Raw genomic sequence first — 25763 nt, forward strand, 5'->3', positions numbered from 1 at the left:
AAATGCATTTAAATAAGAAAAATAATTATTTCAATAAAATGGGCAGTGCCAGTAGGCTTCCCATTTATTTATATGGATACTTTTTAAACTTCGCTGTAATGGAGCTTGGCATGCAGTATATGGGATCTATTGAGACCAAATTGCCGTATCCCATTAAACTTAAACCAGCAACGCCAAAGACGGTGTGGAAAACATCTACTTCGTTTTCAGGCCTATCGCTTATTCCGCCCTTTTTCTCATCTTGACATTTTAGTATGAATTCAGTTAATTTTTCGTAATTTATCCAGTCCAACCTATCAATGATAGCTAATGAAGATAAAACCCACCAACTATAACAGACATCGGGTAGTTTACTTGGTCTACCATTCAGTCCACCTTCTGGTAATTGTCGTTCGCAAAGCCACCACCCAATTTCTTCTAATTGATCATGACTCAGCGCATCCAATTTGTTGGCGATAGCCAAAGCGCCAAGACAGGTGAAGGCTTGTGCTGCATGCGATTCAGCACTAGGACACAACCCGAATCCGCCGTCAAAATTATAACACCTGAGCACAAATTTCACAGCAGGATCAACGACTTCTGGTGTCAATTCACCCAAAATTGATAGAGCGCTCAATGCCGTATAAACAAATCTTGTATCTACCTCACCAAACCTATCACCCTGAAATGAACCATCTTCTAATTGGTTTCCACGAATAAAGGCAACCAGTTGAGCCTTACGTTCCTCTTCAAGAACGTTTAGGGCGTCGTAGGTGGCCAAGATTTGCACCGCAGACAATGTAGTTAATAAATGTGCGTCATGCCTTGGAAATGGTGCAAACGCACCATATCTGTCGTCCCAGCAACTCAACACAAATGCTATAACGTCGTCTTTTGCAAATGTCTCCGGCGAATCAAGCACACATAATGCTGTAAGCCCCCAATACATTCCATTCAAACGCAGATGCTCCGTAAGCCAGTATTCAAAATTATGCTTCTTGGTATCCAATGATTCAATGTAACGGATGTGTTTATCCTTAAGTAACGTAAGTGGTTCAGACATTTCTGCAAGCTCTCAGTTGGGTGAATGAAGCCATAAATGTGGGCGTTAGTGTCTGAAGTACATGCACAATTTCCTATTGTTATTATCATTAGTACTAGTATCATTCTTGTTATTGAAGGCAAGGTCACTCCCCACGGATATGTAAAATGTGAAGATCAAGTAAATGAAGTGCTCCTAATAATCATTAATGGATAATTCACGGCAGTCCTTAGGGCATATAGCCAGTGCCATTGCTCAGTTGAAAAGATATGGGTAAAGGTATCTCACTTGAAAATCTTCCAGTGGATTTACAGCATAAGGGTGTCACTCAAGATGAAAGTACTGCCGATAAATTGAGCCAATTACCATATGAACGATTACAAGCTATCCTCGATAAAGTACCAGAAGAAGACCTTGAAGTCAAGAAGTTACTTTTGCTTCTGAAAAAACCGGAAGTAGTAGAGAATGAAGACGTACAACAAAGAAGGATACGACTAGCCGAAGTGCTGATGACTAATAAAACTGATCCCGCCGGCCCAGAAAGTATGGAAGACTTAGACACTGAAGAGGATGATGAGGAAGATGATGAGGAATTTTATACACCAGCAACATCTGAACTTATTTTCATGAGAAAGTCGTTGGTGAAGTATTCGCTAGACAGATCTCAAAAAAGGTTACAAATAGAGATGCAAAAACACCAAAATTTTAACGCGAGGCAAGAACTGCTTAGTCGACGTGCAGAACTAAAGCGCATGTCAAATTTAGAGCTTGCTGGTTCTCAGTTAATATCTACGAGGCCTCTATCAGCAGTTTCTTTATCACCAGATGATATGACTGTCGCAACAGGAAGTTGGGCAGGTGATATTCGAGTATTAAATTCTCAAACACTGCAGCCGTTAGCACAGAAGCTGGATCCTCACAAAGGGAAAATCGGGGCCGTTCAATGGCACCCTGAATCAAACAATCAAATAATTTCATGCGCAGAAGACGGACATATCAAAAACTTCCAATACTCAAAAGAGGAAGGTGAAATAAAACTATTGGGAGATCTTGTAGGTCACGAAAGGCGTGTTTCCGATGTGAAATACCACCCTAGTGGTAAACTTATAGGTAGTGCCTCTCACGATATGACTTGGAGACTTTGGGATGCATCCACATATCAAGAACTGTTACTGCAAGAAGGCCATACTGAGGGCGTATTTAGTCTGTCTTTCCAATGCGATGGATCTCTTGTTTGCAGCGGCGGAATGGACACCTTATCGATGATATGGGACATTCGATCCGGAAATAAGGTCATGACCCTAACGGGTCATTCGAAGCCTGTCTACACGGTAGCTTGGTCAACAAATGGATATCAAGTTGCAACTGGTGGCGGTGATGGATTGATTAATGTTTGGGACATCAGGCAACGGGATGGGGGCCAAGTAAGCCAAATACTGGCGCACCGTAACATCGTTACCCAAGTACAGTTCTCAAAGGGCGATGGCGGAAAAAAATTAGTGTCTAGTGGTTATGATAATTTAATCAATGTATATAGTAGTGATACCTGGTTGAAAGTGGCAAGTTTGGAAGGTCATACTGATAAAATCATAAGTTTGGACGTTTCAAACGATTCTCAATTTCTAGTGAGCGGCGGCTGGGATAGATCTATCAAACTTTGGAATTGATTATGTTTAGATGCTTATTAAGTACCTCAAACTTAACTTTTCTACCAATAAGGTACTCTTTACTTATTTATATATTACCTGGTTTTTTGGTTTTTAATTTTTTTTTTGTATTTCCATTTTGGGTACGTACTCGTGGTATTGTTGAGTTTTCCAGATTCTCCATTGTCTTGGACAGTTGTTCTAGTAGCTCTTCTTTAATATCATTTTCTAGGTTAATTTCCTCCTTCAAAAAACCAATTTTCTCATTTAGTTCCTTTTTAGAGGCCTCAGAGGCCTCTAATTTCAGTTTCAGTTCATTTTCTAATTCTCTTCTTCTGTCACCAAGTTTACGTGTCTCCTCCTCATTTTCTCTTATAGCATCAGCGGCTCTTTTGATTTCTTGTTCCATGTATTTTTTTTCGGTATTTTTTGATTTCGTTATTCTTTCTTCCTTTTCGATCTCGTCCTGCGTATTGATAGTTCTGATAAATGCATCCTTTAACTTAGAAGATCTTTCGCCTTGAGCCACTAGAGCTTCTTTCAAGATTCCAATTTCATTTTCCAACGTTTCAATTTGAAAAAATTTTGAATTGTTTTCAACTTCTAGTTCGTGCGACTTGTTTAAATTATCATTATGTGTTCTTAATTCAGTATCATACTCTTTGACAATTTTTTCATCTTCATTTGAGAAGAATTGTAAATGTTCATTTTGCAAATCATTTAAGCATGAGTAATCATTCAGCTCTTGATTTTGCAAGCAAATATCCATATAAACTTCCCCCATCGATTGAATAAGTTTATGAGTAATAATTCCACTTGACAAATGATAATTTACATTGGAGGAGTTGTCAGCAGTAGTAATACCTGTTAGTTGTGTCATGTCTTGTTTTAAGGGATTTGTGTAATAATCATTTTTCAACCTTTTGGTGGAATAGAAACTTGGAGTATCATTATCCTCAGTTCCGATAATAGTAGAAGAAGATGTTTTATTAGCCCCATGCCGCCCTCTCTTCTTGGAACAGTTCGCAAAAGCCTCTTCTAGTTGGTCATCTGACTTTTTGAAATGAACTTCCGTTAACAGAGACCTTTCTACATCCATGGAGGTATATCGCTTTAACGGGTAAATATCTGGTAAGGGCCACGGTACAGTTGGATTTTCTAGCCACTCTACTAAATAGTGTAATTTTTGTGAATAAATAGGCCTCAGATCTGGAGGGAGTGTGCCCAAACGATCCCTCAAAATCACCATAGCTGCAGTGACACTCTCCAAATATTCTCTACTACTCTTATCAAATTTTTTACTAAAGAATAACGTACAATGATCAATCGAATTGATCGCCACCAGCCTAACAATTGGGGCATATCTTTCAAAACCTCTCTTCTCCCTTTTATATTGCAACAAATATTGTGTATCTTTATGGCTTGTATCCACTGTAGTATCTAAGCAGATTAGCATGTCGAATCGAGCCTTCGATTTTATCGGATATTGTGCCAAATTCAACCCTTCAGAGGAGAATAAATGAACCGTACACGAGAAATCATTGGATTTTTGTTTTGACTTGATAGAATGACCATCATATCTTTTAATATGTACTTTATTTCCCAAAAGTAAGGCCTCTAGCAAATCCATTGTTCTTCCCGGCCTACAAACAATGGCCGTTTCAGTTTCATATTCTTGAACAAGGTTTATAAGGTCTCTTAAAACACTAAACTTCCCACTGTTCTCCGCCAAATGAGCAGGAACATCTCTAGTTATTAACGATTTAGGCATGTAATGATCTATTAGCAGATATGGATGAGTTGCTACTAATGAACCGTTTAAACACATAGTCCTCATAGACTCGAGAATAACATCTTCCTTGTAATAAGATGTTTCAAAATATCTCAAAATATCAGAATAGTGCAATGACACTATCTGATCTGTGAGTTCCTTTTGGTAAAGTGACATTGTTGTCGGCAGCCAATAATCGCCGGATGTGTTGCCGGAGATTCCCAGGGTAGTAGCATCAATAATTGTAGGTATTGGCTTTGTATCTAGAATACGCAGTAAATCCATGCTGACAGCAATTAGTCTGTGTCTCTGACTCTCCTTTTTTGTTCTAATTAAAGTGTTATTTCCTCTATTGTCTTCAATTGTAACTTTGGAAAATCGCGGTATTATGAATACCAAAACAGTAACTGCTATTTTTTCTGAATTATCAGATAAAACAAAAAGAGAGTGAATATGGTAAACTAGACCAGCAACTATAGCCATGAAAAGTATGACTGAAGGAAAATTAAGTGAAGATGAGATTGCGTTGTACGATAGACAAATTCGTCTTTGGGGAATGGCAGCACAAGCCAATATGAGATCAGCAAAGGTTTTGCTTATCAATCTTGGAGCCATTGGCTCTGAGATCGCCAAGAGCATTGTACTTAGTGGTATAGGACATTTAACAATATTGGATGCACACAAAGTGACGGAAGAAGACTTGGGCTCTCAATTTTTCATTGGCTCTAAAGATGTTGGCCAGTGGAAAATCGATGCTGCGAAGGAAAGAGTTCAAGACTTAAACTCTCGTGTAGAGCTCAAATTTGATAAGCAGTTCTTCCAAGAGAAAGATGAAAAGTTTTTCCAACATTTTGATTTAGTCGTGGCAACGGAAATGAAGGCTGATGATGCAGTCAAACTCAATGAGTTGACCCGAAAGTTGAATATTCCGTTGTATGTTGCTGGTTCTAATGGATTATTTGCTTATATTTTCATTGATTTGATTGAATTTATTTCGGAGGATGAAAAGTTACAAAGTATAAGGCCTACTGTCGTTGGTCCCATTTCAAATAATCGAAGTATCATTGAAATTACCACTAGAAAAGACGAAGAAGATGGAAAAAAAACCTACGAACGCATTAAGATCAAAAATTGCTACACGTCATTGAAAGAAGTGCTAAAGGGAGCAACATTAAACGAAAAACTGACAAGAAGGCAATTGAAACGGGTCACCAGCATCTTACCATTAACATTGTCTTTATTACAACACGAACTGAAGCAGAAGAGCAAAACTATAAACGTCGAACAAATGAAAATGGATGCGGCTGTATGGTGTAAACAACTAGGTATTCCGACGTCAGTTTTGACTGACGAATATACACAACAATTCATAAAGCAAAGAGGCATTGAATTTGCCCCTGTAGCGGCTATTATAGGGGGCGCCGTTGCTCAAGATGTCATAAATATCCTAGGTAAAAGATTGTCTCCATTAAGCAACTTCATTGTTTTTGACGGTATTACTTTAGATATGCCACTTTTTGAATTCTAAATACACGTATGTATCAACTATACGGCAGTATCAGCCAAAAAAAAAGAATAACTGAAGACGGTAAAGCATTATAGTCATATATAATAATAATAATGGTAAAAAAAAAGTTGGAAAGAAATTAGATACAGATACTCGTAGTAAAAAGGACACACAGAACAAAAAAGAGGAGACAACAAATCATGTATTTTTACATCCTTTTCGTTCGGGTCCAAAGTAAGATTCTTTTGTGCGCAGTGGACAGACAAATCTTCTTGTACTATACAAAAAGTCCAACAACGGTCAAAGAAAACAAAAGAAAGCCACCGTTTCTATGCTTGACCAGAGACAGCAACTTGTTGTAAGTGAGTCATGAAATTTTGTAAAGAGACGTCATCAGTCAAGACAATTGTGGACCCACCGCGGGCCATATCTTGATAGTTATCGGATGGATTCAATTTAGATAGTAAAAATCTTGCTTGAGAACCACCAGCCTCGGTGTCAATGAACCTTGGTAGTGGAAATCTATCTATTAATAATTCTGCAGCTTCTAGTTTTGGCTCTTCTAGAAGGGCTTTGAAATCAGCGTATTGTGGATCGTCTTGGTAGCCAGCCTTTCTCCATTGGGCGATTTGCTCACCGTGGTATATTAAGATGAAAAAGAAAGTATCCAATAATAGTATGGTGTTTGGTTTGACAGAGATAGAATCTAACAAGACAGGTTGTGGGTCGTCTTCCATCGAGAAAGAGGTTAAAGTTGGTTGAATCATGATTAAAGAATTAGTGGTATCCTCTCTTGTGAAAATATGTCTATAAAATGCAGTTTCATCCGGAGAATTATTAAAGACACTTAAGAATTGGGATCTTCTCAAATAGTAGGTGAATTGAGGATATAGCGAAAAATTTGGAGCCAATCTGAAGGACTGAGGGTCGTCTTTGTTGTAGTCTGCATACTTTTGACATAGTTTAATCAAAGTTCTGTCCAGCCATCTGATAACGTCAGCGCCATCATCGGTTTCAGCCTTGTGGACAGCAATACGTGCCATTAAAACAGCAGCCGCTTCTTGATCAAAGGAAGCTGCAATGGCTGGAGTACCGAAGGGTAAGAGTTGGTTTGCCACGGTGGTGACCCTAACACGGTTAGTACCAGAGGAGTGTTGATAAGTGGTAATGAATTGAGTGTATGCTAAATGAGGTCTGTCTGCTGAGCCCGGAGCAGACATTATTGGGTTAGAGTTAGCCGCGGTGTTGGCAATTTCAAAGAAAACTGCATACGAATGATAGGGCGACAAAGAAGCCATTTTCCAAGTGGATGTGGCACCGATACCGATTTCAGCCTCACTGATGTTGTTGGCATCTGTTTTCTTGACAGCGGAGGCATGGCCAATCAAACCTTGGACTTTCAGGTCTTTACTTGTCTTGATTGCCAGATTACCGTTGAAGGCCATCTTCAAATACCCTTCTTCATCCTTGGCGAACAGTCTCAGGTAGGATTGCTTAAAGATCGCAGTGGAGAAGGAATCGGTCAACAATAACACACCACCGGTGGAATCTGTCAACTGCTTCATTTCGGACATACCGATTTGATCGTAACAGCCGGCAAAGATATCGACAGTGTGGCCGTTGGTAGCGACCCTTTGAGCGATCTGATTATAGAACTTGCAGGCCTTCTTGTAATGTTGTGAGTGGTCTGAGTCGATATCGTGGTGGGATCTCAAGGGATCTTTCAATTCTGAATTGACAATCAAACCTGGGGCAACGGTGCCTGGACCGGCGGCGAAGAGGATTATTCTTGCGGGGATGTTTTTATAGCAGCCTTGTAGAAGCAAAGACGCGATGTTCAAAGCAGACCCTGTGGCTCTCAACGGTCTGTGACCTGCGGGGACGGACCACTGATCCGGAGACATGTTTTCGAGCAGCTGATTCAACTTGAACTCGACCTGTTCCAAGGGCAGGAAAAACCTGTTCAAGGAAAAGGGCGTGATCTTGTTCATGCTGTTCGGTAGATGAGATGGGGCACCGCCCGGGCCTGTTGGCTTTTGGCCCGTCAACATCTCGGTCAACGCCTCGAGCTGGTACTCTCTGTCGCCTCTGAACACGTTGCACCTGTCAATGGTTTCGCTGGACAGATCGTGCAATTGCACGACGTTCCCGTACGTGATCAACCCAATGAGGGCGTTGGGAGGCAATAGAGACAACGACGTGATGATAGACTCCTTCAGCGAGTCGAGATTCTCCGTCTCGGAAGTCAAATCCACAACGAAGAAGAAGATGGGGGGAACGGTGACGGACTTGTTGGTGATGTACTCAATCGTGGTGGACTGCAACTCTAGCGGCATGTTCTCCTGCGACAGATTGGTGTACTGCGGAGGCAAATGGTTCCTGGAATTACAGATGGGACAACTCCAGGACGAGTTGCGCGGATCAATCACACAGTATGGGTTCAGAATCGACTTACAGTGCGGGCCCGAGCACACGACGGGGTTATATGGAGCAACGTTCAATTCATCGTACTCCTTCAAGGGAGTATACAAGCAGCCGACGGGGACAACATTGCTGTTGGCGTCGCTTCTGGTGGAGGGAAACACGTTCCAGGTGAAACGGACCCCGTTGATGTCTTCATTAGTCTCGAAGTCCATGGCTAGAAAAGAAGGAGAGGGAGGAAAGCGGCTGAACAGATAAGTGCTGACTTCAAGTGATTGTATGTCCTGCTGGAACCCGTGGCAAGATCACAACAAGTGTCTTCTTTTTTTTCTTTCCAAACGTGTTTTTCTTTTATTCTTGCTGGAACTTTCCTCCTTTGGAACAAACGAGAGGGCGCCAGGCAGGCCGTCGCGAGTGACAAAGCGGCCGATTTGGCAATAGTATCACGGTGATAAAGGAAGAACAGAACAGTCTAGGCTTGCCTTGGACAATAAGCAAGCTGCGTTCATACTAGCTGCTACGTACGTCTGTTCGCAGTGTGCAGTGTGGCCACGCTCACATATTAGCGAGAAACTAAAATAGCAGACCAGCTGTCCAATCCGGGTAACGGCCTTCTCTCTCGCCTGTTTTCTTACTAACGCATATGGAAAAACAAGAGATGGCATTAATATAACCAACAGCAGTCACGAGCAATGGGCACCACAGCATAGCATAGCATAGCATACAACGACGATACGATGAGCGAGGCCAGTGATAGCAATGCGATGCAGCCGGTAAACCCAAAGCCGTTCCTCAAGGGCTTGGTCAACCACCGCGTGGGCGTCAAGCTCAAGTTCAACAACACGGAATACAGGGGCACGCTCGTGTCCACAGACAACTACTTCAACCTGCAACTGGACGAAGCAGAGGAGTTCGTCGGGGGCGTCTCGCACGGCATCCTGGGCGAGATATTCATCCGCTGCAATAACGTGCTCTACGTCAGGCAGCTGCCGAACTGAGACGATCGCTGCCGCTCCTTCTTTACATATCAATCAATATACACAACCCCACTGTAATACTATATCCTTCTATACAACACTCGCACCGCGTATTGGTTCCTCTTTCTATTATCTTTTTCTTTCTTCTGGGATTTCCTCGCGTGATAGCGTAAGAAAATAAAGGATTTCCAGTATTTAAAAAAAAAATTTTCAGTTATTCTTACGTGTTCCTAACTATGCATGAACAGCTAGTACCGCAGCGCTACTACACCAATCACACACACAATGAGCATCGAGTACTCTGTTATCGTCCCCGCCTACCGCGAAAGATTGAACATCAAGCCCTTGACCACCAGACTCTTCGCCGGCCTAGGCCCTGAAATGGCCAAGAGAACCGAGTTGATCTTCGTCGACGACAACTCCCAGGATGGCTCCGTCGAGGAGGTTGACGCCCTGGCGCACCAGGGCTTCAACGTCCGCATCATCGTCAGAACCAGCGAGCGCGGTCTGTCATCCGCCGTGCTCAGGGGTTTCTACGAGGCCAAGGGCCAGTACCTGGTATGCATGGACGCGGACCTGCAACACCCTCCAGAAAGCGTGCCCAAGCTGTTCGAGTCTCTGCACGACCACGCCTTCACCCTGGGCACCAGATACGCCCCGGGCGTCGGCATTGACAAGGACTGGCCAATGTACAGACGCGTCATCTCCTCCACCGCCAGAATGATGGCCAGACCTTTGACCGTGGCCTCCGACCCCATGAGTGGGTTCTTCGGTCTGCAAAAGAAGTACCTCGAGAACTGCAACCCCAAGGACATCAACTCCCAAGGTTTCAAGATCGCCCTCGAGCTGCTCGCCAAGCTACCCCTACCAAGAGACCCCAGAGCGGCCATCGGCGAGGTGCCCTTTACTTTCGGTGTGAGAACGGAAGGTGAGTCCAAGCTGTCGGGTAAAGTCATTATCCAATACCTGCAACAACTTAAGGAATTGTACGTCTTCAAGTTTGGCGCCAACAACCTTGTTCTGTTCATCACCTTCTGGTCCATTCTGTTCTTCTACGTTTGCTACCAGCTATACCATTTGGTCTTTTAAAGCAGATGAGTGGTAACGAAAAATATGTCTCTTATATGTCTTCTTACGTACTTCTTTCTTTCTTTCTTTCTATATTACATCTTTTTATTTTTTTGCTAGACCATCATTATCGACGTATCGTTTGACCTAGGGCAAAGAGGTGCATTTGACTAGGGCATGACTCATTTTTCACTCACCCCGCAAATAACCGCCCTTCCAGCCCTGCAGCACCGACTCCCCACGCGGCGCTACCAAAAGCGCTTTAAGTTTTGGTTTTCTTTTTTGTTACAGCAACCCAACCCCTTGAAATGGCCCAATTTCTTCTCGAGATTTTGCTCCCTTAATCTTTCTTCACCCCCCCGGTTTTCTCTTGATTATATATATTAAGTTCACACATTATACCTCATTCAAATCATGGTCGTACTCTTCTGTGACCTCAAGCCAACCCGACACTTACAATTGTCTTCAGCAGCCATCGCTCCATGAATAGATCTTTACTGCTACGTTTGTCCGACACCGGTGAGCCCGTCACAAGCTGCTCTTATGGCAAAGGTGTTTTGACGCTACCCCCCATACCACTCCCCAAGGACGCCCCGAAGGACCAACCGCTATACACGGTCAAACTATTGGTATCTGCTGGCTCTCCCGTCGCTAGGGATGGGCTGGTATGGACCAATTGTCCACCAGATCACAAAACACCCTTCAAGAGGGACAAATTTTACAAAAAAGTCATCCGTTCCAGTTTCCATGAGGACGACTGCATCGACTTGGACATCTACGTTCCAGGCTCTTACTGCTTTTATCTCTCCTTCAGAAACGATAATGAGAAGCTGGAGACTACTAGAAAATACTACATTGTTGCCTTACCTATGCTCTCCATAAACGATCAGTTCCTACCCTTGAATTCTATCGCTATGCAAAGTGTCGTATCCAAATGGCTGGGCTCCGATTGGGAACCCGTCTTATCGAAAATCGCTGCCAAAAACTACAACATGGTGCACTTCACACCTTTGCAGGAAAGAGGTGAGTCCAATTCGCCTTACTCTATATACGACCAATTGCAGTTCGATCAAAAGCACTTCAAGTCTCCAGAAGATGTGGAAAACTTAGTTAAACATCTGCATCGCGACCTAAACATGCTTTCTCTCACCGATATCGTGTTCAACCACACAGCGAACAATTCTCCCTGGCTGGTCGAGCATCCGGAAGCCGGGTACAACCACGTTACCGCTCCGCATTTGATTAGCGCCATCGAGCTCGACCAGGAACTGCTGAATTTTAGTAACGACTTAAAGTCCTGGGGCTACCCTACAGAGCTGAAAAATATAGACGATCTTTTCAAGATCATGGACGGTATTAAGGTACATGTTCTAGGGTCATTGAAGCTTTGGGAATACTACGTAGTCAAGGTGCAAAATATTCTCCAGGAGATTAAGGCGCACTGGAATAACGAATGTAACGAAAACTATGATTTCCCTGAAGACATTAAAGACGCCTCCTCAGATTTCGTGAAACTGGCTTCCTTTGTTAAAGATAATGTGACCGAGCCCAATTTTGGCACGTTAGGCGAAAGAAATTCAAACAAAATCAATGTGCCCAAATTCATTCAGCTATTGAAGCTCGTTAGCAATGACAGCAGCGGTGACATTGAACCTGCATTGACCATCGCTCAGAATGTCTTGAATGAAGTTAACCTACCTTTGTATAGGGAATACGATGACGACGTCAGTGAAATCCTCGAACAATTGTTCAATCGTATCAAGTATTTAAGAATAGACGACAATGGACCCAGAAAGGGTCCAGTGACCGTCGAGGATCCCTTAACAGAACCGTATTTCACAAGGTTCAAAGGAAGGGATGGCATCGACTATGCTCTTGCTAACAACGGTTGGATATGGAACGGTAACCCTCTAGTGGATTTCGCGTCCCAGAATTCCAAAGCCTATTTACGTAGGGAAGTTATCGTCTGGGGCGACTGTGTTAAATTAAGATACGGCAAGAGTCCCGAGGATTCTCAGTACTTGTGGGAAAGAATGTCCAAATATATCGAAATGAACGCCAAGATATTTGACGGGTTCAGAATCGATAACTGTCACTCTACTCCAATACATGTTGGTGAATATTTCCTGGATTTAGCGAGAAAATACAACCCGAACCTTTACGTCGTGGCAGAGCTGTTCTCTGGTTCGGAAACCCTTGATTGTCTATTTGTCGAAAGGCTGGGTATTTCTTCTTTGATTAGAGAAGCCATGCAAGCTTGGTCTGAAGAAGAGTTATCTAGATTAGTTCATAAGCATGGTGGCAGACCCATCGGCTCCTATAAATTTGTTCCCATGGACGATTTCTCATACCCTGCGGATATCAATTTGGATGAAAAACACTGCTATAACGATGCAAGCGATAACTCGATAAGATGTGTTTCAGAAATCATGATTCCAAAAATTTTAACCGCCACCCCACCACATGCCTTATTCATGGACTGTACTCACGATAATGAAACTCCGTTCGAAAAACGAACAGTGGAGGATACCTTACCCAATGCTGCCCTAGTAGCGCTTTGCTCCTCAGCCATTGGATCTGTTTATGGTTACGACGAAATTTTTCCGCACTTACTGAATTTGGTCACTGAGAAAAGGCATTATGACACTTCGACCCCTACCAAAGACTCCTCAGTGGGAATCACCAAGGTTAAGGCCATTTTGAACTCAATTAGAACTGGTATAGGCAAAAATGCATACGATATTGAAGACTCTGAAATGCACGTGCACCATCAGGGACAATATATCACTTTTCATCGTATGGATGTCAAATCCGGTAAAGGTTGGTACCTGATTGCCAGAATGAAATTCTTCAGCAATGGTGATCCCAATGAGACCTTGCCTCCAGTTGTGTTAAATCAATCCAGATGTTCCTTGAGGTTCTCGTATGCTTTAGAAAGAGTTGGCGATGAAATTCCTGATGATGATAGATTTATAAAAGGCATCCCCACGAAATTGAAGGAGCTAACAGGATTTGACATCTCTTATGACGATGAGAAGGAGCTCTCGACGATAATATTACCCGAGGAGTTTCCCCAAGGTTCTATTGCCATTTTTGAAACCCAGCAAAATGGTGTGGACGAATCTCTAGGCCATTTCATAAAATCAGGTGCTCTAAAAGCGACTTCAAAATTGACTTTAGAATCTATAAATTCCGTCTTATACCGTAGTGAACCAGAAGAATACGATGTCAGTGCTGGCGAGGGCGGCGCTTATATTATTCCTGATTTCGGCAAACCAGTTTATTGCGGACTGCAAGGTTGGGTTTCTGTCCTCAGAAATATTGTGTTTCATAACGATTTGGCACATCCCTTAAGTGCAAATTTGAGGAATGGTCATTGGGCCTTAGACTACACTATCAGCAGATTCAATTACTATAGCGATGAAGAGGGAATCATCGATGTACAAAACTGGTTACGTTCGAGGTTTGATAGAGTAAAAAAATTACCAAGTTACTTAGTACCCAGTTATTTCGCCCTCCTTATAGGTATCCTTTATGGTTGTTGTCGTTTAAGGGCCATCCAGCTAATGTCTCACAATATTGGTAAATCTACACTGTTCGTACAAAGCTTATCAATGACATCTATTCAAATGGTCTCCAGAATGAAATCTACATCTATTTTACCAGGTGAAAATGTTCCTTCCATGGCTGCAGGCCTACCACATTTCAGCGTAAATTACATGAGATGTTGGGGTAGAGATGTATTCATATCACTAAGAGGTGTCTTACTTACCACTGGCAGATTTGATGAGGCCAAGGCGCATTTACTAGCATTTGCAAAGACTTTGAAACATGGTTTGATTCCAAATTTACTAGATGCCGGTAGAAATCCAAGATATAATGCCCGTGATGCTGCCTGGTTTTTCTTGCAAGCTGTACAGGACTACATTCATATTGTTCCTGATGGTGAAAAAATCTTACAAGAACGAATAACAAGAAGGTTCCCATTGGACGACACTTATATCCCGGTAGATGATCCAAAGGCATTCAACTATTCTAGCAGCTTAGAAGAAGTCGTTTATGAAATCCTGAGTAAGCACGCTAAGGGAATTAAATTCAGAGAAGCTAATGCAGGTCCAAATTTAGATCGTGTTATGACTGATAAAGGGTTTAACGTCGAAATACACGTTGATTGGTCTACCGGATTAATTCACGGTGGGTCTCAATACAATTGCGGTACGTGGATGGATAAGATGGGAGAAAGTGAGAAGGCAGGCTCCGTCGGCATACCTGGAACTCCTAGAGACGGTGCTGCCATAGAAATTAACGGGCTTCTGAAGAGTGCTTTAAGATTTGTTGTTGAGCTAAATAAGAAAGGACTGTTCCAGTTCACTGATGTGGAGACCCAGGACGGTGATGAAGTTAGCTTTGTTGAATGGAATCAATTGCTTCAAGACAATTTCGAGAAAAGGTACTACATTCCGGAGGATCCGGCTGAGGACGCAGAATATGACGTGGATGCGAAATTGGGTGTCAACAGAAGAGGAATCTACAGGGACTTGTACAAGTCGGGCAAGCCTTATGAAGATTACCAGTTAAGACCAAATTTTGCAATCGCAATGACGGTGGCACCGGAATTATTTGTTCCTGAACACGCCGTAAAGGCGATCACTATTGCAGACAAAGTGATAAGAGGGCCAGTGGGTATGCGCACGTTAGACCCAAGTGATTACAACTACCGCCCTTACTATAATAATGGGGAAGATTCCGAAGATTTTTCCACATCAAAGGGAAGAAACTACCATCAAGGTCCTGAATGGGTTTGGCTTTACGGCTACTTCCTAAGAGCTTTCTACTATTTCCACTTCAAAACTAGTTTGCGTTGCCAAAATGCAGCCAAAGAAAAGCCATCGTCGTATTTATACCAGCAGTTGTACTACCGATTGAAAGGTCATAGAAAATGGATCCAGGAAAGTGTCTGGGCAGGATTGACAGAGCTAACTAACAAGGATGGCGAATTATGCAATGACTCAAGCCCCACACAAGCCTGGAGTTCTGGTTGCCTATTAGATCTATTCTATGATTTATGGGATGCCTACGAATAAGAGACCTAGCTATAATATACATTTATGGACATGTTCTTTTCTCTATAATTTTTTTTTCCTAACTTTAAGTGTATATATTTTCTACTGGTAATGAAATAAATGAAGTCGTATATTTGCCTATATAGTATTATCTATCCTTTTGAGGAGCGAGAGCGAAAACGAAAATAAAAGAAATAAAGGGAACGCACGTGAAGTGAGTAACAGCAGTAACCAAGGGGGCAAAACACGTCAGAACAAGAGGTGAAAGGGCTGTGACCTACGTATTTAGAGTGGAGTGAGTCAGTTGTATAATACAGTCAATTTAATATTCCTGTCGTTTGTTTAGTTTGCTTGGATTTAATTCTTTAACTAAGTAAACAGCGGCAGTACAGAAAGAGAAAGAAGTAGAACAAGGGTGTGCAGATTTCGGTTACCTCGCATAGATATAGAATAAATTCATAGAAATCAAGTACATTCTCCCTACACTGTGCAAGTTTAGGTGTGGAAAGGAATTAGAATATATAGCTCGATCGAGTAGTATGAGTCATGGTTGTCAAACCAGATAACGAGAAAGAAGTCCTTCGATTGATTGACAGTTTTTTCTTGAAGGCTACACTGCTAATATGCTCTACAGAATCAAGTCGATACCAATCTTCTGCAGAGAATGTATTTTTATTTGACGATGCATGGTTCGAAGATCACTCAGAACTAGTAAGTGAGCAACCCAAAATAATAGCAAAATGGTCTGATTATGATGGTCGAAGAGATTTACCACCTTTGGTCGTAGAGACATATTTGGACCTAAGGCGGTTGAATTCCTCTCATTTAGTTAGATTGAAAGACCATGAGGGCCATTTATGGAATGTTTGCAAAGGAACCAAGAAGCAGGAAATCGTGATGGAACGGTGGCTTATCGAATTAGATAATTTGTCTTCAACGTTCAAATCGCATAGCGAAGATGATGAAACTGATGTTGATGAGCTTTCCAAGCAGTTGGTTCTACTTTTCCGTTATTTGTTAACTTTAATACAGTTATTACCCACAACAGAGTTGTACCAATCACTGATAAAATCCTATAATGCTCCACAGAGTGAGAGTAATGCCAATTCAATAACAACCGGAGATCCACTGGTTAGTATCCGGACGCGTATTCTTGACGGATCCAAGCCAATTTTATCAAAGGGCAGAATAGGATTGAGCAAACCAATTATTAACACTTATTCAAATGCGCTCAACGATTCAAACTTACCGGCTCATTTAGACCAAAAGAAAATCACGCCTGTGTGGACAAAATTTGGGCTTTTGAGAGTCTCAGTATCGTATAGGCGTGATTGGAAATTTGAAATTAGCAATACCAATGACGATTCATTCTCAACTCGACATGTGGTTCCTCCACATAACTTTCAAGAGCCACAGCATCAGTTACAACAGAAGGGACAAAATAAGCAGGATACAGAAGGACAACAACAGCAACAGCAGCAACAGCAGCAGGATCAACAACAAAGGCAAATACCTGACAGAAGATCTCTCTCACTTTCACCCTGCACAAGAGCCAATTCGTTTGAACCACAGTCTTGGCAAAAGAAAGTCTATGCGATATCGAGGCCTGTCCAGCCATTCAAAGTCGGTTCGATTGGAAGTCAGAGTACGAGCAGAAATCCTTCTAATTCATCCTTTTTCAATCAACTACCCATTCATAGGCCAAGTATAAGTTCCAATTCTGGGCCACAAATGAATATTGAAGGTACTAGCGTCGGTAGTACCTCAAAATACTCGTCATCGTTTGGGAATATTCGTCGCCATTCAAGTGTTAAAACGACAGAAAATGTCGAAAAACCATTGAAAGCGGTAAAAAGTCCATTACAACCCCAAGAATCACAGGAAGATTTATTGGACTTTGTTAAATTATTGGAAGAAAAACCAGACTTGACTATTAAAAAGGCAAGTGGCGGCAATCCACCCAATATTAATATATCCGATTCACTGATTCGATATCAGAATTTGAAGCCAAGTAATGATTTATTAAGTGAGGATCTATCGGTGAGTTTATCCATTGATCCGAATCATACGTATCATAGAGACAGATCGGACTCTCATTCCCCATTGCCTTCCGTATCACCTTCGATGCATTACGGATCGTTGAATTCAAGAATGTCTCAAGGTGCCGGCAATACTACCCATTTGATCGCAAGAGGCGGTGGAAATTCATCTACTAGTGCATTCAACAGCAGAAGAAATTCTTTAGATAAGAATGTAAACAAACAAGGCATGTCGGGTTTACCTCCTATTTTTGGTGGCGAGAGTACTTCATATCATCACGATAACAAAATGCAAAAGTACAATCAACTAGGAGAAGAAGACGATGACGAAGACGATCATTTACTCAATCAAATGGGAAACAGCGCAACGAAATTTAAAAGTTCAATATCACCAAGGTCAATTGATAGTATTTCAAGCTCCTTCATAAAAAGTAGGATACCAATTAGACAGCCATACCATTACTCTCAACCAACCACTGCACCCTTTCAGGCTCAGGCTAAATTTCACAAACCTGCGAATAAATTAACTGATAATGGCAATCAGAGCAATAGTGGTAATAACAACCATATTGGAAATGATGAAGGTGAAACGATGCATAATCAAGAGGATGATCAGGATGATGATCTAGTATTTTTTATGAGTGATATGAACCTTTCTAAAGAGAGTTGATAAAGATGTGGGGGGGGGGGGGGGGGCTTCACTGTGAAATGTGATAAAATGAAAATAAAAATAAAAAAAATGGCAGAATCAATAAGTAAGAAGAAGATTCTGCTAATAAACTAATCAAAAAAATTAGTTGTCGTAAAATTGCGTGCACCTTTCCAATATTCTTATCCATTGAAAGTTCATCTATCTATCATTTTAAATCGAATATATAATTATATAAACATGGATATACCAGTTGCAGAGTCTATGATAGGTACGTATATCTGTAGTATAATTAGCATATAAAAGCCTATTTCTCACCCACTATTTTCGAGATTTAGTGGCTTTCCTCTCCGTCCTGATTCTCTATGACTTCATTTGTTCCTTTTCTAGTAGTATTTTCATTTTTAATTCATGTATTTTATGTTTATCTATATGTTTATCATACTTTTCTTTTGTCTTGAAAGTTCTGTAACAATTACTGTAAAAGCATCTGTGTTTCCTTCCGACAGTATTTAGTAAAAGATTCAATCCATCTTCCCCAGATTCGAGCTGCTTTTCTAGGTTCATTTCATTCTGTAAAAACTGCAAGTTATTATTTTCGGCAAGCTTTCTTCTTTTCCTCAACCTATTGGAAATTCTACCATCATCCTGTTCAGGAAAGTTTTCTTCGTTTTCCAACTGAATTCCTTGGTGTTGAACCAGTTGTTGAATATCAGAAATCTTATATTTTAGTTCCAAGGGGACATCCACTTCTTTATGTACGGACTGATAATGTGTAAGAAGATCGTGCTTTCTAGGAAAAGATATGTCAGAACAAATGTGGCATTTCCAATTTTTGGTTACTAGCGAGTCGTCATGAATAATCATATGCATTTGTAGACCATTCTCCCCCACGCAAGGCTTGTTACAAATGGGACATTTCAATTTAGGATGGTCATTTTTGATATGCGATTGTAATTGCGACCATATGCGAAACTCTTTACAGCAGCCAGCAAAAGTACATTGATAAGGATTTTCCACTTCAGGGTCGTGGTGTTTGGAAATGTGATTTTGTAGCCTGTAAGGCCTCTGGAAACTCTTATTACAATGTGGACATGCCAACTTGTGTAGATGAACAGATAAAATATGTGCCCTTAATTGTGGATGCTTATAAAATCGAAGATCACATCCTTTTTCAGGACAAACAAATGATTTGGTGTGTGTCACTTCATGGCGCTTCAGTTGCTGACGAGTGGTCACTCCTTTGCCACAATAGGAGCACTGGAATGGCTTCGTATCAGAATGCGAATACAGGTGTCTCTCAAGATGACTCTTTTTAACAAACGATTTTGGACACTTATCGCACTGAAATGGTCTTAAACCTTGATGTACACTTAACTGGTGCTCAGTCAAAATCGATGGCCTTGTGAATGCCTTATCACAGCCGTCATAGTCACAAAAAAATGTCTTTAGCCTACTGCTTGAGGAGCTTCTAGTGGAAGCCAGACTGTTCAATGAGTCCGTACTCTCGGATCGTGATATTGCGATGGGCTCCCGTTTCAATTCATTCGGAGAAAAATCTGTATTAGTTACAATCGATTCACACATTTGTTTTCACACTCTACGGCTTCAAGCTTGCTTTTAATTACCATAGTTGACTGTTGGCTCTTGTTATAGTCAATGGTTAAGATGCAATTATGTTTCGTTGAAAATGATATGGCACTGAAAAATTTTTTTTTCTAAATAAAAAGTATCCAGAAGCATCAATACGACGTCAAGGAAGGCTAAAATAGACATATTTTCGTGGTAACGGTATAAGAGTAAAGCCACAAGTGAGCATGTCTGATTACGAGGAGGCGTATGTGAATTCATATGGGTGAGATTATGCAGTTTTTTTGGATTATAATTACTAACTTTTATCATTGTGATATAGGTTTAACGACGGTAATGAGAACTTCGAAGATTTTGATGTAGAGCACTTTTCTGATGAAGAGACCTACGAGGAAAAGCCCCAGCTTAAGGATGGTGCTGAAGCAACTGATGCGAACGGTAAGACCATAGTTACTGGCGGTAATGGACCAGAAGAGTTCCAACAGCATGAACAAATAAGAAGAAAGACACTCAAGGAAAAGGCCATCCCTAAGGACCAAAGAGCTACCACCCCATACATGACCAAGTATGAAAGAGCAAGAATTTTAGGTACAAGAGCTCTGCAAATTTCCATGAATGCGCCAGTTTTCGTGGATTTGGAAGGTGAAACCGATCCATTGCGTATTGCCATGAAGGAATTGGCTGAGAAGAAAATTCCTTTGGTCATTAGAAGATACTTACCAGACAGTTCCTTCGAAGATTGGAGTGTGGAGGAACTGATTGTGGATTTGTGATTGCATCTGCATTTTTTTCCATATGTGTATTTGTTTTGTTTGTATATTATTATAACTATAAAGAACGATTTATTCTGTAAGCAAACAACTGGACGAGGAAACGGCGCTGAACTCTATTTGGTAATGTTATTACTTTACAAATAAAAGGAGCTACTGCATATTCGCTTTTTTTACTGTTCATATGTATATCCAGAATACTTAATCAGTAATTGAATCCAAGAAGAGCTTACCTCGGAAGGTCTTCTCATCAACTGTCTGTTGGTTTGTGGTAAACAACTTGAAAAGTTTGGCAAACTCTTCCTCAGGATTTTCGAAGCCTGCTTCTTTTAAAGATTCTATGATTTCACTTAGTGGAACGTTCAAATCGTCTTTCCTGCCGACCGATTTTAAGCTTTTCTCCAGTTCTTCACGTTCGGGAAACTGCGATAAGTTCTTCCCCATGATAGATAAGAATATGGGAAAGCTTACACCTTCTTGCCCAACCTCTGCTGTTGTGCTGTCATTATCAGGTACCATTTTGGACCATTCTTCGTCTGTCAATGCCTTCCCTAACGTTGCATACATCTTGTTAAGATCCTTCCGACTGATTATGCCATCTTCATCCTCATCTAGCATTTGAAATGCATCTTTGAGTTTATTTATATAGTCCTGCGTTAGCTGATTAAACGTTAGTGATTCACTATGATCCATGTTTATCTCACTCCTGCTCAATTATCAATCGGAAACTTTCTTTATTTGTCTTTGTTTTCCTATTTTGCATCATGTGAAGTGTACGAAAAATAAAGATGAAAATAATCGAAGTTATTGAAACTATATAGTGTAAAAGATACAGAGAGAGATAAAAAGGACAGAAAAGGGGAGCATACAGCAATGTCGGACATCAAAAAATTGCTAAAGGAGGCCAAACAAGAATTGACAAAGCGGAATTATGAGGAAACTATCGAAGTATCAGAAAAGGTCCTTACATTAGACCCTGATAATTATTTCGCACATATCTTTTTAGGAAAAGCATTCTCAAATCTTTCACTTGATGGTGAAGTCAGTTCAAGTCGTAATCTTCAGATTGCTGCCACTCATTATATATCTGCCACAAAATCGGACCCTGACAACCTCTTAGCCTGGAAGGGTCTTTTCCTTTTATTCAAGACCACAGAGATTATCCCAGATAAACTTTCGTATGATGAGTACTTTGATTTATGTGGTCAATATGCAGACGCACTTTTAAAGCAGGAACAACCTCTGGTTGAGCTTATAAACGACATAAAGTTATTAAAGAAAACGCACCCAGATTGCCAAAGAGCTTTTTACCAACATTTGAAACCTGGATCATTAATGGCGGAAACTATTGGCCGTCATTTATCTACGCCTCAGAATGCCTTATTGAATCTTATAAAGATCCTGTCAAACATGGAAATCATGGAAATTGGTAAAGCCGTTAGTCAGAATAGGCTAAAACTAAAAGCCAGCGATCCTGACTATCAAATCAAACTAAACTCATTCTCTTGGGAGATTATCAAAAATTCAGAGATTGATCAGCTATACAATCAGTTAGTAAATATTCTCACTGATGACCAATTGAGAGGTGAAATCGAAAACCAGTGGCTGGAATACAGGATCAAAGTACTAAAATCAATGCCGTTGGATGTAAAGAAAGATTTTTTCTTAAAAGTCAAGGATACAGTAGAAGATATGGTTCTTGTCGATCATCAATCTCTACTCGCCTGGCAGAAATTTTTCGAGTGGAAGGATTACGAAGACCTAGATAACATGGATGCTGCGTTGATTTTGAAGTATTTTAGAAAGTTTCCGAAGGATCCACTAGCCATGATTCTTTATTCTTGGCTTTCTTCGAAGCTATCTAAATATGATATCAAGAGTCTGGAATCTGCTGACCGATCACCTGGAAGTGATCTTAAGGAGGGGAATGGAGCAGATATCAAGAGTGCGGAGGAAGAAAATGAACGTGAAGGTGAAGATCACGATAAACAAGAAATAAAAGATCAAGATGAAAACGAAACAAGAGAAGATGAAGATGAAGATCTCGACGACATAGAAATTGGTTTACTGGAAGATGAAGTTGTGACTGTATTAAGAGAAAATATAGTCAAGTGTAAAAACAATATCCTTGCGCATCGAATCCTGTGCCAATATTATCTACTCACTAAAGAATACGAGGCGGCTTTACCATACATTAAAACAGGTATTTCCTTAATTGCCTACAACATCAAGGATTTGGGGGCTTATTTGTTATTAACAAAAAGAGAATTTTCTCTGGACCTGGCGACTGTTTATACCTATGTTGATGCTCCGAAGGACCACAATGCTGCTTTAAAATTATATGATAATATTTTATCTGGTGATTCCGATAATATACAGGCAAAAATGGGGAAAGGTATAATTTTTATTGAAAGGAAAAATTGGGAAGATGCTATGACTTTATTGACCCAAGTACATGAACAGTCTCCTGATAATTTGGAAGTTTTATCTGAACTATCATGGAGTAAAGCCTATATGGGTTATATGGATGAAGCATTAGTTGGCTTGGCTAATGTGGTCAAGAGTGTTAAGGGTATGGATTTACGTTCCATAGATTTCAGAGCATTGAACTTATGGAGGCAAGCAAAAGTTTATATCATGAAGCATGTTTCTGTCAACGATTCTAAAGAAGATAACGTTAAATGTGCGTTCAAATTACTGATTCAGAGTATTAAAATCTTGGATACATTTGCCCCTGGGTTTTCGACGTTGGGCGATATATATTACCACTACTATAAAGACTATTCGAGGGCATTTAAATGCTACTTCAAAGCGTTCGATCTCGATGCGGGTGATTATACGGCTGCGAAGTATATTACAGAAACATACGCAAGCAAGCCCAATTGGCAAGCTGCATCCTCTATCGCTTCAAGATTAATTAAAGGTGAAAAAGCGAAGGCAGAACTGCGTTCGAATAATTGGCCATTCAGAGTTGTAGGAATTGCACATTTGGAAAAACAAGAAGAAAGTGATTCTATCGAGTGGTTTCAGTCCGCTCTACGTGTCGATCCGAACGATGTTGAGTCATGGGTAGGCTTGGGACAAGCATACCATGCATGTGGTCGTATAGAAGCATCGATCAAAGTCTTTGACAAGGCGATTGGGCTTAAGCCTTCTCATACTTATGCGCAATACTTTAAGGCTGTATCCCTATGTGATATGGGCGAGTATCTTGAAAGTTTGGAGATACTAGAAAAAGTGTGCCAGGAAGTGGCTTCAGAAGAATCTTTTCAGATTGGATTGGTGGATGTACTTATGAAGTACTCCTTGAATTTATATTCTCAAGGTTTTTTGTTGAAATCAGTCGCAATTGCCAATGACACTATCGAAAGGATCAAGATAATTATCACCAAGTTGAAATGCGTTAATCAACAAATTTGGATCTGCCTTTCTCAAGTCTTGAAGTTGTTCATTTGGATAGAGTCAAAGGTCGATACTTTACCTGTCGAATCGTTAGTATCAATTTTTGAAATTTCTATAAATTCTGGGAGTGAGGAAATTGATTCAATTGACAATGTCAAAATTGACACTCTTCTTGATTGCACTACTGATGATAATGTGTCCATCGCGTGTAAGTTTTTGATTCTATCTTCAAAGTATAGTGTTTCTAGCCAAAGCATTTCGGATGTCGCAGGGACGGTTAGGGCATCATACTGGTATAATATCGGTATCTCTGAGCTTACCGCATTTGTTACCTTAAAAGAACCCCAATATAGAGATGCTGCTATTTTTGCTTTCAAGAAATCGATTCAATTGCAATCTAATACAAGTGAAGCCTGGATTGGACTGGGTGTAGCAACTATGGATATGAACTTTCGCGTCTCCCAGCATTGCTTCATTAAAGCGACCGCTTTAGAACCTAAGGCCACTGATATTTGGTTTAACTTGGCTATGTTGGGCTTGAAGAAAAACGATACCGACTTTGCTCAGCAAGTCCTTAATAAGTCACAGAGTCTTGCCCCACAGGATTCGTCGCCTTGGCTAGGTATGGCCTTGATTCTTGAGAAGCAAGGAAACATTGTTGAAAGTTCTAAACTCTTTGCTCATTCGTTCATATTATCTAATGGAAGGTCAAAAGCTGCGCAGTTACTGTATGCTAAAAATGTCCTTGAAAATCACATTGACAATGGTGATGATGAAAGAGATATCGAAACAATAGAAAAACTAACCGCCGTTTCAATCGCTTTAGAACAGTTCTTTAAAAAAAGTTCCGGAAATACATTTGCTATTCAATGTGCTCTGTTAACTCTTGAAAGATTACATCACTATGAACCTGCAAACAAACTAGCTAATCAATTGACAGAAATTTTGGAGAAAAGGTTTGAGAAAACTCAGGATGAAAGAGAACTGTTTAATTTTGGGATAGTTAAGGGACAGTTCGCCCGTATTCATCTAGGTTTAGGAAACTTCGATCTATCCATTGAAAACGCTGATCTATCTCAAGGTATTATATCCGAATACAGTAACGAAAAGTCAATAAAAACAAAAACATCTAATCACATTTGTTTAGGACTTAGTTATTTCTTCTTAAACGACTTTGATCAGACTTTAAGCCAATTTCAAGAACTGCTAAGCATTTCGAAGGAATCCAAGCATTTGGTAGTTTTAATTGCTAAGGTGCTTTATGACGTAGGTGAGACTGACACAAAAGAAATTGCACTACAGGAACTAACGGAATATATATCCGCTAACGGAACGGACTTGTTGATAGCAATTACCATTGCAGCCATATCAATTCTGGATGATAAGCACGATGATTTACGTATTATTTTAGATGAGTTGAAAGCTTTGCCATTATCTAGTCTAATAATGGACAAGCATAAAGATACACCATACTTGATAGAAGAAATCACGAAAAGACTTTATCATGACGACACCGGTAACCAAGTATGGCAAAGAAGCGCATATTTTTTCCCAAATAATCTCAAGGTTTGGGAGAGATTGGACAAGAATATTCAGCGTAAAATAGCTTCTGATGGTCAAAACAAAGTTACCGCGGAAGAGATGAGTAAACTATACTGTCAAAGCAAGAATTTGAGAAGCGTCCAAAGAAGTTTATTCCTATGTCCTTGGAATGAAACTGCTGTGAACGCGTTGAAAGAGTGCTTTTAGAAGCGTAGGCCCCAATATGGTTTTATCAGCTGTACATAAAAATAGTACTTTTAGTAATTTTTATCTTTTTCTATAGAGTATAAAAGTTTT

At 40.6% G+C, this 25763-nt stretch overlaps 13 protein-coding genes across 13 annotated transcripts; 8 read left to right on the top strand and 5 right to left on the bottom strand.

The window, feature by feature from the left end:
* Positions 1 to 64: 64 nt before the first annotated feature.
* Positions 65 to 1042, bottom strand: BET2 (Rab geranylgeranyltransferase BET2; the record flags this gene model as incomplete). The annotated part of the gene is made up of 1 exon (XM_056232029.1): positions 65 to 1042. One exon carries the CDS (start codon positions 1040 to 1042, stop codon positions 65 to 67), a length of 978 nt encoding a protein of 325 aa, XP_056085789.1.
* Positions 1043 to 1290: 248 nt separating this feature from the next.
* Positions 1291 to 2688, top strand: PRP4 (U4/U6-U5 snRNP complex subunit PRP4; the record flags this gene model as incomplete). Its single annotated transcript, XM_056232030.1, has 1 exon — positions 1291 to 2688. One exon carries the CDS (start codon positions 1291 to 1293, stop codon positions 2686 to 2688), a length of 1398 nt encoding a protein of 465 aa, XP_056085790.1.
* Positions 2689 to 2755: 67 nt separating this feature from the next.
* Positions 2756 to 4723, bottom strand: HDA3 (Hda3p; the record flags this gene model as incomplete). Its single annotated transcript, XM_056232031.1, has 1 exon — positions 2756 to 4723. The coding sequence occupies one exon, from the start codon at positions 4721 to 4723 to the stop codon at positions 2756 to 2758; it is 1968 nt and encodes a 655-aa protein (XP_056085791.1).
* A 196-nt stretch (positions 4724 to 4919) lies between these two features.
* AOS1 (E1 ubiquitin-activating protein AOS1) lies at positions 4920 to 5966 on the top strand (the record flags this gene model as incomplete). Its single annotated transcript, XM_056232032.1, has 1 exon — positions 4920 to 5966. One exon carries the CDS (start codon positions 4920 to 4922, stop codon positions 5964 to 5966), a length of 1047 nt encoding a protein of 348 aa, XP_056085792.1.
* A 308-nt stretch (positions 5967 to 6274) lies between these two features.
* Positions 6275 to 8581, bottom strand: SEC23 (GTPase-activating protein SEC23; the record flags this gene model as incomplete). The annotated part of the gene is made up of 1 exon (XM_056232033.1): positions 6275 to 8581. The coding sequence occupies one exon, from the start codon at positions 8579 to 8581 to the stop codon at positions 6275 to 6277; it is 2307 nt and encodes a 768-aa protein (XP_056085793.1).
* Positions 8582 to 9103: 522 nt separating this feature from the next.
* Positions 9104 to 9364, top strand: SMX3 (mRNA splicing protein SMX3; the record flags this gene model as incomplete). The annotated part of the gene is made up of 1 exon (XM_056232034.1): positions 9104 to 9364. One exon carries the CDS (start codon positions 9104 to 9106, stop codon positions 9362 to 9364), a length of 261 nt encoding a protein of 86 aa, XP_056085794.1.
* Positions 9365 to 9628: 264 nt separating this feature from the next.
* DPM1 (dolichyl-phosphate beta-D-mannosyltransferase) lies at positions 9629 to 10432 on the top strand (the record flags this gene model as incomplete). Its single annotated transcript, XM_056232035.1, has 1 exon — positions 9629 to 10432. The coding sequence occupies one exon, from the start codon at positions 9629 to 9631 to the stop codon at positions 10430 to 10432; it is 804 nt and encodes a 267-aa protein (XP_056085795.1).
* A 461-nt stretch (positions 10433 to 10893) lies between these two features.
* Positions 10894 to 15495, top strand: GDB1 (bifunctional 4-alpha-glucanotransferase/amylo-alpha-1,6-glucosidase; the record flags this gene model as incomplete). Its single annotated transcript, XM_056232037.1, has 1 exon — positions 10894 to 15495. One exon carries the CDS (start codon positions 10894 to 10896, stop codon positions 15493 to 15495), a length of 4602 nt encoding a protein of 1533 aa, XP_056085796.1.
* Positions 15496 to 16020: 525 nt separating this feature from the next.
* Positions 16021 to 18183, top strand: ATG13 (serine/threonine protein kinase regulatory subunit ATG13; the record flags this gene model as incomplete). The annotated part of the gene is made up of 1 exon (XM_056232038.1): positions 16021 to 18183. One exon carries the CDS (start codon positions 16021 to 16023, stop codon positions 18181 to 18183), a length of 2163 nt encoding a protein of 720 aa, XP_056085797.1.
* Positions 18184 to 18525: 342 nt separating this feature from the next.
* PZF1 (Pzf1p) lies at positions 18526 to 19749 on the bottom strand (the record flags this gene model as incomplete). The annotated part of the gene is made up of 1 exon (XM_056232039.1): positions 18526 to 19749. The coding sequence occupies one exon, from the start codon at positions 19747 to 19749 to the stop codon at positions 18526 to 18528; it is 1224 nt and encodes a 407-aa protein (XP_056085798.1).
* A 230-nt stretch (positions 19750 to 19979) lies between these two features.
* Positions 19980 to 20525, top strand: RPO26 (DNA-directed RNA polymerase core subunit RPO26; the record flags this gene model as incomplete). Its single annotated transcript, XM_056232040.1, has 2 exons — positions 19980 to 19999; positions 20075 to 20525. The coding sequence occupies 2 exons, from the start codon at positions 19980 to 19982 to the stop codon at positions 20523 to 20525; spliced, it is 471 nt and encodes a 156-aa protein (XP_056085799.1).
* A 198-nt stretch (positions 20526 to 20723) lies between these two features.
* MLC2 (Mlc2p) lies at positions 20724 to 21215 on the bottom strand (the record flags this gene model as incomplete). Its single annotated transcript, XM_056232041.1, has 1 exon — positions 20724 to 21215. The coding sequence occupies one exon, from the start codon at positions 21213 to 21215 to the stop codon at positions 20724 to 20726; it is 492 nt and encodes a 163-aa protein (XP_056085800.1).
* A 180-nt stretch (positions 21216 to 21395) lies between these two features.
* SKI3 (SKI complex subunit tetratricopeptide repeat protein SKI3) lies at positions 21396 to 25673 on the top strand (the record flags this gene model as incomplete). The annotated part of the gene is made up of 1 exon (XM_056232042.1): positions 21396 to 25673. The coding sequence occupies one exon, from the start codon at positions 21396 to 21398 to the stop codon at positions 25671 to 25673; it is 4278 nt and encodes a 1425-aa protein (XP_056085801.1).
* Positions 25674 to 25763: the final 90 nt, after the last annotated feature.

This window comes from Saccharomyces kudriavzevii (genome assembly GCF_947243775.1).
Source record: "Saccharomyces kudriavzevii IFO 1802 strain IFO1802 genome assembly, chromosome: 16".
Classification (NCBI taxonomy): Eukaryota; Fungi; Ascomycota; class Saccharomycetes; order Saccharomycetales; family Saccharomycetaceae; genus Saccharomyces; species Saccharomyces kudriavzevii.